This window comes from Seriola dumerili, unplaced genomic scaffold (assembly GCF_002260705.1).
Source record: "Seriola dumerili isolate Sdu_G_001 unplaced genomic scaffold, Sdu_1.0 BDQW01001556.1, whole genome shotgun sequence".
Classification (NCBI taxonomy): domain Eukaryota; kingdom Metazoa; phylum Chordata; class Actinopteri; order Carangiformes; family Carangidae; genus Seriola; species Seriola dumerili.
The window spans coordinates 22,137-32,467 of record NW_019175811.1 but is presented as its reverse complement, the minus strand read 5'-3'; the positions used below and the strand labels follow the sequence as shown (position 1 = coordinate 32,467).

At 41.1% G+C, this 10,331-nt stretch overlaps 1 protein-coding gene across 1 annotated transcript; it reads left to right on the top strand.

The window, feature by feature from the left end:
- The first annotated feature begins 327 nt into the window (after positions 1 to 327).
- On the top strand, positions 328 to 7,278 carry mrpl39 (mitochondrial ribosomal protein L39). Its single transcript, XM_022768368.1, has 10 exons — positions 328 to 492; positions 921 to 1,127; positions 1,239 to 1,378; positions 1,757 to 1,856; positions 2,221 to 2,288; positions 2,886 to 2,998; positions 3,217 to 3,282; positions 3,412 to 3,565; positions 4,063 to 4,110; positions 7,118 to 7,278. Exons 1-10 carry the CDS (start codon positions 456 to 458, stop codon positions 7,193 to 7,195), a joined length of 1,011 nt encoding a protein of 336 aa, XP_022624089.1. The 5' UTR covers positions 328 to 455; the 3' UTR covers positions 7,196 to 7,278.
- Positions 7,279 to 10,331: the final 3,053 nt, after the last annotated feature.

The window sequence follows — 10,331 nt, the reverse complement described above, 5'->3', positions numbered from 1 at the left end:
GAGTGAGGTCATTCAGAAATAAATTGTGGAGAGATGCTATAAATTCCAAAACTTTAGTACAAGAGCCTATGGCAACATCAAATAAATATTGTAGAAAGATCTATTATGTTGTTAGGAACTGCCTTGCTTAAAAAATGGTGCTAATACAGATCGTGATTTTTTTTTTTTTCTCTGCAGAATACAATAATTATTGCAGGGCTTCCTTTATGTAAGCCTCATTGAAACGACTGCCAACAGCGACACCTGCTGTCATAAACTAGAACCGCAGTTCATTTTGTAGGTCACATGGAACCCTGTAGCTTCTGACAGTTCCTACCCGGACCTAAATATACTTTACACACGAAGCAGGCATGGCGTCCTTCAGCCACTGCAGATTGTAACGGACATTTATCAATTTGTACTTCTGTCTCTATTTCCACTTGTTTTTTTATGTTGCTGTAGAAATATTTGTCTCAATGGCGACCAGGACCGTGTGTCGACTTCTCCAGCGCCGTAAGTAACTGTTAATCAGTTAGCATTAGCTTGTGAGCTAGAGACGTTGTAATGGCAGCTTGTAGCTACATATTGCAGCAGTGTCTATAGAATATCTCTTTCATAGCACACATTTTAACTTGACATAGCAGGACATGTACATGTGTAATTAATGATAGTAAATATAAGTAACATTAAATGTCCCGGTAAGGTATCCCAATGACCTAGCATCCATAACACCACGAGCTCTGCTAATCAGTGTTATAAGATGCACCTGTGCTATTTCCTACTGCGACAAGAGAAAATGACACTACACTTCCCATAATGCAAGTCAGCAGCTTGTTTGGTGCCCATAACGTCTCACACAAACTTTAGACATTAGCGAGTCTTCTGTTGTCCTTTTTGTTTATTTTGGCTCCTCCTGTTCCCCACCTCCCTCCCCTCCGAAGGTTATGCATCTACTGCAGCGGCTGTGCGTCCACCAGCTGCCGAGGTCCACAGCCAGCGCAACGCTGTCTTCTCCAGAGAGCAGGCGAGGCAGAGAGCTCTGTACCCTCGCATCGAGAAGATAGAGGTGTCCATGCAGGGCCCGGGGCTGGATGGTACGATGCTCATCATGAACAGGGGGATGTCCACTCCACTGAGCTGTGCCAGACGTGAGTGAAAGGGACACACATTTGCATGTATTAATAATTTATTATAAGTTGTTTCACTATAAGTAAATACCAGTTTTTGTACTTAAATGAACTCCCCTGTGTTTCCCTCAGACTTGACAGAGTATCATGTGACCAGTTCAGTTCTGGCCCTGGTAGACGGGGAACTGTGGCCTCTCCACCAGCCCCTCACCCACTCGTGCTCACTCACCCTGCTCACATTTAAAGACAATGACCCAACACTGGTCAACCAGGTAACTTTACAACTCTATAACAAAAGAATGGTGTGAGTGTTCTGCAAACTGAGAAACTGGTTGAAATCAGAACCTTTGTATTTGTTTTTTACTGTCAATTTGTCTTTAGTCTCAATTTCAACAAATATACATGTAAAATACTACAAATGCCTTCTTTAATTCTCTTTCATGCTCAGCACATACCTAAATTCATTCACGTACCTGTCAACTTCTCTTGATGTACACGTTCTTAGAAATAGTATCCTGGAGATTGTTACCAACCTTCTTGGCTTGTCCCCACTTAACAGGAAACACAGTTTTGTTAAATCAATTAGTGGATATCATGAAAAGAGTGACTGTCTTAGGTTAGACAATAATCGTGTCCTCTCATTGTCCCAGGCCTATTGGCGCTCCTGTGCTGCCTTGCTGGGTCAGGTGCTGGAGAACGCCTTCAAGGATAACTATACTGTGGAGCTGCTCAGCACACCAGAGGTCCCAGGTAGAGGGAGCTCCTCTTCATGTCTGACCAGGCATCAGAGACCAGTAGCTTAGTAAATCAGGGAGAGTCCTTTACTACACTGCCAGGACCTTTTTTTTCCAGACAGAATAAAGAGCCTCAGTCAGATGCAGTGTCTGGTGCTTGTTCTCAGACTGACTAGAATGTGATTAAAAACAGGAAGTGGTTTTTGTATTACTGTGTAACTGGACATTAATTGTTTTAATTTGAATCGAACATAATTTCCCTCAGTTTTTTTTTTTTTTTAGTTTACTTAATTGAAAAGTAAGTTTTGTATTTTGACAAGAGGTCAGAGGTTTCAGTTGAGCTCTGCTAATTTGTTCCCTCTTCATCTGTTTCCCTGCAGTCGTTTCAGGAGCCTTCTGCTGTGATGTGGCACTCGACCCTCAGCTGGATTCATGGTCTCCCTCTGAGGTGTGCATAAAGCTTCTGCAGTCATTACTGAGCTTGTTCCCATCAACTTTCTAAAGAAACCTTTTCCTTTACAGAACAATAAGATATGAAGAATTTCTGTTTCCATCAGCTGGTGCTAGAGCTTTGTTTTAAGATATAAATGCATTTGAAAAATAAAAGTTTATTGCAGTAAAGACTAACTTTACACTACATATGTTGAGCCACAACAAAAAAATAGACCCCTCCTGCAACCATTGTTTGGCCTAAATAAAGTTACTGTTGTCGTGCTAACAACTTAATTTAAACCATGTCTGACTCCGTCTGTTTGTATTTTGGTTAAAAAAAAAGGAGTGTTTGCATCTTTAGGGTTTAAATTTTTATTTTCATTTTTGTGTGTGAGGAAAAGCGGCAGCTGGTGATCTATTGCAGTGTGAATTTTTATTATCACCTTTGAAGTGAAGCTTCTATTTGTCACCAGCAGTTGCAGAGGAGGAATGACTCAGAGCTTTTGTTGCTTTACATCTTTGATTACAGGACACCTGGGTCTCTTACTCTACCTGATCCTATGTGAGTGTAACAGTTGTGCTTTCAAACCAAAATGACTGCTTTTCTCTCCAGGAGTCGTTACGCTCTCTGACCCGAGGCGCTCAGCAGCTGATCCACCAGGATCTGGCCTGGGAGCCTCTGGAGGTCGCGCCCTCTGTGGCGCTGGAGGTCTTCTCACACAGCAGGTAAACTGACTCCTGTTCTTGCTCATGCTGTTCACCTCTGATACGCCTACATATCTCTTTTCACTACTCTTTGTTCCTTTTTGCTCGCTTCATACTTCAGACCTTCTGTCTTATATCTTTGTGTTCTTCTCTTTCTCCCACCACAGTATGCTCTTAAAACACATGGTGACTGTTGTTGTCAACCACAGTGATGAACTCTCTCTCTCTGTCTCTCCCAGGTATAAACAGGAAGAGGTGGAACAGAAGGCAGCACAAAATCCCAAAGGCACAGTGATGCTCTACAGGTGACATGCAGACATCTTGGTTCAGAACTTTATTTCTGCCTACATATTCCCAGAGTAGTGTCAGGTTCTTGTTATATTTCTGTACATCTAAGTATCTCTCACCTAACCTCCCAAATCCTTCCTTTGTAGATGTGGTGACCATATACTGCTGAGTGGGGGCCCTCTGGTGGCCAGGACAGGCCTGTGCTCCCAGTACGAGGTGACGGCCCTCCATGGCCTGGGACAGGGACCCATTGGCCTCCAGCGTCGAGCACAGGGCCTCTCCCTGCCTCTGCAGCTGCAGGTAGGGATGTGTGTGTGGAATATGATGACAGAACAGCTCTTGAACAAACAGGATTTCTCAGAAAGTTGAGCTGGCAACGCTTTCTGTGTGTCTCTTGATTTTCCATAACTTTTTGTACACCTACATACCAGAAGGTTTGTTAGTTGTATTTTAAAATCTTGATTAATGTTGCCTTATCAGTGAAACTATATTCATTCTAACCTACTTAAAGATTCTTCAGTATGGATTTTGGTTGAGTTTTATTAAAGTTGAATATCAATTTAAATGTCATCTATTGGCACCATCACTTTAAGCAAGAACAGGCTTCATTACCACCAAGAATAGTCAATTTATTTTACGAACAAAAAGTGATTCAGCCAGCAATGCCTCCCCTTGAGATTATTGTTTTTATTATTAATGCTTGTCCTTTATAATTGCACAGAAGTGTATGATGCAGTAAAAGTACTTTATTGGTGTCTACATGTGCCTGCAAGTCACGTTTTCTCTCCTCTCTGCAGGCTCACCACACGGTGTGGAGGAAACTGAGGCAGCGGGCAGAGAAACTGGTAAGAACAACAAATATCTCAGTATCTCATTCAACAGCAGTGACATCAAAGCTGAAGCGCTGAGGCCAGCTCACAGAAGGAGGGCTGTGAGTGTTTTGGGGCATTGGTCCGGTCTAGATGCTGGATACTTGTCCAAATTATTGTCTGTTCCACGTTCTGCCAGCCTGCTCCCTGGCCGCAGCCACCACTTCAGATTTGACAAAGTATCCAGAGGTTAGAATTTAACATGGCTATTTTTATTGCTTTGCATTTATATTCTGGCACGAAACGGAGAGAGGAGATGCAGCGTGAGCTGTAGTCTTCAGGAAAACCAGGTTTCATCCTCGTCATGAAGGACAAACTGCCGTTTTTTGAACTCGACATCAAAGACACAGTCACTAACTCGAGATCCAAGGGAGAAGTATTTTTAAATCTCTCTAGGTTCAAGGCATCTCATTCTAGATGTTGTACACCGTGACACTCGGATTGATGCGAAGTTGAATCTTCTCTGTCTGAGCATAACCAAGTTTGACTCGAGCTCTAAAGGAGAAGCATAAATTCTTCAAATTCAAACTAGGCTACGAGTTAATTTTGGATGGAGCCATCTAGGCGAAATATATTTTGCTGCAGCCTTTCTGGCATTCTCTGTGCATCCCTGATTGCGTAATGAAAAAAAAAAAATGTACTCATTAATAGACACACTTGATTTGGCAACTGATGACATACTGTGCTCTGTGGCCTACATTTTATTTTCAGAGATACGGTTATCCAGGGAATTGAAATAGCACTTTATTTAAGACAAAGGTATGAACATCAGAGTTGGACAGACATTAATAATGTCTTGGATCATGTCTTTCTGGGGGTTTTACAAGCACAGGATTAGCATGCAGAGCTGCTGCATAGGCGGCTGGACATCAGTTTTATAGTGAGAGAGGACACTCTTCCATATTATCACCTGACACGGTAATGTTTGCTCTGAGTGTGCATATGATGTGAATAGAGGGCAGACGTCTTGTCCTTCTTGTCCCGTGTGTTTACAGAGCATCACCACCACTGATCAGTAGAAGATGTAAAACCCATCTGAAGGACATTTGTACAGCAGTGATTTGAGTATACGTAGGCAAACCAAGACTAATGCACATAATTTCCTTCGAGAACACACACTGGCAGGCGGAGATCATTAAAGCCCATATGAATGTTTTCTGTCTTTCTATAAAACCACTAGACGCTGGCTTGTTTTTGTCATGTTCAGTGTTTCTGTCTCTCTTTCATGTGGCAGAACAAAACTGTGAGACATCAAGCTATAATATCAAACAGCTGCAGGGCTGGATTATAAACACACTTTGAGACACAGGCTCATTGTACAGTATTTTATTTCTGCGTTTTCACACATGAAAGTGTAATTCCGGTTTATTACAACTCGAGTCTTGCCCTTGTAGTTTTGGCTCAGTCGCTTCACTGAAGATATGTTGAAACCCATTGTCGATGAACTCCGCTAGAATCTTTTATGAACTTGGACAAGCTACATTTTCGTGCCGTGCACCCTGGACTTGGAGTAATTTACAACAGAAACTGCATTTGGAAAGGCTGCCTTGATACCAGGTATTCTAACACTGCATTTAAAAATGTTTGCTAACGCTCTAGATTACAACCCACACAGTACAGTGTAATTATGAAGTGTGTTTGGGGTTATCAGTAAAACACTGAGGCAGAGATGAAGATGAGGAACAACTTTGCTAGCAGCCTCATACCCAGAATGCAACACTTTTTTACCTTTTCAAGTGTGTGCACAATTAAAGTCAGTATATCAATATCGTATTTTTAAAGCTCTTGTGACTGTGTTAACTACTCTTTGTTGCTACTATGGTCAAGTCTCTTTGGTCAATTGAGATAAAACACCCCAAGAGTGAGTTTGCCTTAAGGCAAATACCCAGTGGAGAATCAAGCTTATACAGGATTATTTAGTTTGTTGTAACTTGGGTCTTATTTTCATATTTTCCATAATTTCTAGCTTTCACGATTAAACTCTGCTCACTAAAGTAATGACGATATTTCTACAACAAAGTCCAACAAGAAACACCATCAGTCAGGCGATCAGACGGTTTGTAAACAAACCGACAGTTCACTCAGATTATCTAAACCATCTAAACCACTTTATTTGGAAAGTAAATTTGAAAGTCAGCACTTCCAAAATGTCAGTAATAATCCTTCAGTGCACAAGAAAACTGTGTGGGAGTTTAGTATATCCAGGCAGTGAACTGTTATAATTTAAAAGTTTACCAGTTTCCTCCTTCAAGTAAGTTAAGAAGAGAGAAGGGAAATATCAACGTTCTTGAATTGCCACAGCTGGTTTGTATTAATGGAGTGACAAAATATAGAAACACTGAATCTTTAGGTTGATTTAGACGTTTCAAATTGATAAATCTCATATTGCTGTTTATTAAGATTGGATTATATATAATGTATGTGTTTCCCCTGCAAGTTTAGATCCAAGGGTTCGACAAAACAACAGGATCGCCTCACGATCTAATGCGCTTCTGTACAGTCGCCCTTCAACACAGCAGCTTTTTATGAGACAGTTTTATAGGGCTTTTGATTCAGCTTTATATTTTTAATGCTTTGTTGTTCAAATGCGTTAAATTGTAAATCTCAAAGGTTGTTGTTTTGTCCACCGCCTGCATGTGCCACGGTACAGAAACAGGTTTATAAAAGCAGCGAGGCGTGGGTGAGCATGTTTTTGAGCCGGCTGCAGGCAGTAGGGAAGCATGTCCCCCGTCTGCCTCCAGCTGGCGCTCATACACGGCCGCCCACACTGCAAACAGATTCTCCCAATTTTTCCCTGTGGGGCGCATCATGCCCCCACACCCCTCCAACATCTCTGTGGAAATGTCCTTTTAAAGATTATCTTTAAGCCATTTCTACTTAATCCAATGTTCACCAAAGACAGCAAAGAGGTTTGAGAGAGGATGTAATGATTATTAAAGTAACGGTTAACATAATCTAACGTGGCTTTTCTCTTTTTACACAGGTGGATGTGCCAAGACCTGAGGAAGTGACCCCACCCCCCCTCTCCACCTCCGACCAGCCAGTAACCACCTCTGCGTAACCTTCCACACACACAAATACACTTTGACATGTATCTGATTGTATTATTTGTTCAATAAATGTGTAAAAATATGTGACAAATCACTTCCACTTATCTCTTTCTTACAAAAATCATTGTACATTGAGAGTAGTCATGACCCTTGACCCTATTATTGTACAAAACACATGCATCTTTCTTGAGTTGTGTATGTGCTGAAAGGAAGATTTTAACACTCCCTGAGGGCTGCCTGGGTTTATAACTGTTCAGCCCATTGTGGGCGTGTAGGAGTGAGCGAGAAGCAAGAAAATGGAGATGTGGACGTGTGTTTGTCTGTGTCAGCAATTTGCTCAACAAAAAAAGCGGAGTGTGTGTGTTGGCTGAAGGTCAGGCAGCAGCGCAGCTGTTTTGTCTATCACTCGTCAAACAGGTGGCTCTCAATCCTCAGAGTGTGTTCAGAGGCAAGTGTGACAAAGTGTGAGCAAGCCTGAGGATTCAAGGTTTCTTTTTACGTTTTTCTTCCAGGATTCCCAGCGCTTTGACACGTTGGGGACAACACTCCTGGTTTCTGCCACAGATCGCCCGTCTCTCTTGTAACCTCATCCCACAGCCACAGACTGTCTGTAGTGTGTTGACATGCTGTAACTGTAACTTTGAATCACAGGCGAAAATAGTTTGGTACCACTTTCTAATAAGACACACTCTTTATAAAAAGCCTCAGGTTGTAATTAATGGTTAATATTTCCAAATGTTTCATTAATGAGTCATAAGCCATCAATAACAGCAGCTGTCCAGGTTTTCAGTTATCATGTTAAATCATAAACAAAGCCTCAATTCTATTAACAGGTTCACGAATGAATAGTGTAATTATATATTAATACTTGTTATTCAGACAAACAATCTAGAGATGACACCTTAGACTTTAGCAGAATCTGACAAGCATTTTTCTATTTTTTCACATTTTATATAAATTGAATGATTCATCTATAAATCAGGAAATTATCTGGTAACTAATAAAAATGAAAATACTTGTTAGCTGCAGCCCTTGTGTTGAGACACGAGTCAGCTCCGCCACGTGATTAAAAAAAAAAAAATAGTTTATCAAAATCATTGTTGATCATAAGAATGTGCAGACTGCTGCTATCAGACGTTTTAAATGACCTTAATCTAAATGTCTGGAGACAGCAGGTGCTTTCAGACGATCCATATCACACTTTGTGTCTCCTCTCTTTCGGCAGGATAAACACTGGACAAGGGTACGGCGTAGAACTTATCTATAAAGCATTAGGACATTAGGTCAGCATCGTGGGAAATGTTGTGCTTATTTCTTTCCTCGCTGAGACTTAGATGAGCACAGAGATAGAGACAAGTAGAAGAAAAGTTTGTGAAAAATGTCGACTTATTCTTTTAACCATTAATAAATCATTAGCCACATCTTAAAGACATCTTGTTTGAAAGCAGCAGTTTTTAAATCGTGGTACGTTTAGCTCACCATTTGTGTCATTGTACAGGTGGTTGCAGACAGCTGGTAATGTTTAATGACCACCAATGACATAAAGAAAATTGAGCAGCTCCCACAGACTTTGACTCCTTTCCCTTCCCCCATGCGTATGTTGCAGACCCCTGTTTGATATTCGAGCCTCCGGCCCTCTGTGTGCGTCTCTGGACAAACAGGACAAGTGAAAGACAGGTAGCATAAAACAGAGTAAAAACTCTTTTAAAGTTCAGATCACCCGAGGAGCGTAGTAATGTTGTTGCTCAATCACGAGAAACATTTAAGCATTTAATCACCATCGACAGCAACTGAAGATTAAGCAAACCCAGAAAAGTGAGCCGCTGTGCAGCTGTTGCTTCCACTCAAGCATCCTACTACCACCACCACTACCCCCACCCCAACACACACAGACAATGTGTGAGACACACCCAGGCACATATGCCTCGGACTTACAGCCACTCACACCACCAGAGCCAATTGAGATGTTTGAGTCGGTGCCCTGAATTTCTCGCTGTGTAGCGCTCAAGAGGTGTTTAGGAATGAGTGCTACGCCTGCGACGCTGCTGCTCAAACATGATTAAATTTGAATAGCTACTAAAACACTGTGGAATAATGCATTCCTAGAAATGAATTTATAATGTGTTTCTGTTCTCAATTTATGCTGAAGAGCTCGTGCTGTACGAGGCCGGCAGCATATTCCCCCCAGAGGTTCCCTCATTTTATTTCATACAGTCAAAGTGTTTGTCAGAGGTTGAGGCAGAGTTTTAATGTTGGCCAGTCCGGTGTTCAGTCCAGCAGTCGCTTAGGGCCTTGAAGTGCCTTGACATATCTTCTCATGTGTTATAAGAATTGACTTGACTTAGTCAATAGTAATTGAGTTATTGATTTGCAGGACTTGGGTAAATGAAATAATTGGTGGTGTGTTTTCTCTCATCTCTGTGCAATTAGTTTCATATTTGTCACTAATCGGTGCTGAGCTTCTTATAAAGAAATGTAACTGATCATCATGCATTCCTCATTACAAATCCCTGAAAGCACAGATTCATTTACTACCACCCCAAATTTTATAACTACACCAGTTCTAATCTTATTTATAGTTTACAATTTAATTAATGGGTAAATCACATGTAATCCTGTATATGATACAGTCAAACGAGATTGCAGCACCTACAAATAAATCAAACTGTTCACTGCAGTCCACACTTTAAAAGATAAACAGAACAAGAATATAGCTGCAATAATAATCCAAAAATGACGTGATAAAAATCCATAGAGTTGAAATATTAGATGGTCGCATTAAGAGTAGAAACCATTAAAAGAAAACCCATAAACCAGCTCATGTATCTTAGAATAAAATCCGCATTACAACCGCATCCCCCGCACAACTGGATGGATCGACAAATCAAGAAAAAAGGCCCAAACTCTTCCAAAAACGTTCCCACAGTTTTGCTTCTCTTAAGGTTTTTTTCTGCTAACGGCACAATTGTGATAATTGATCAGTGAATAACTTATAACAAATGTCAGAGGAGCCTCTTCCTCCCACGACACGATAGAATATCCATTTCTTTGGAAGTAATTATCATTAGCCTCCTACATTTTCTGTTATCGAGACAAAGATCAGGCGCTGAATACATTTTCTGTTTTTGGCCCTGAGTGTGTCGAGCC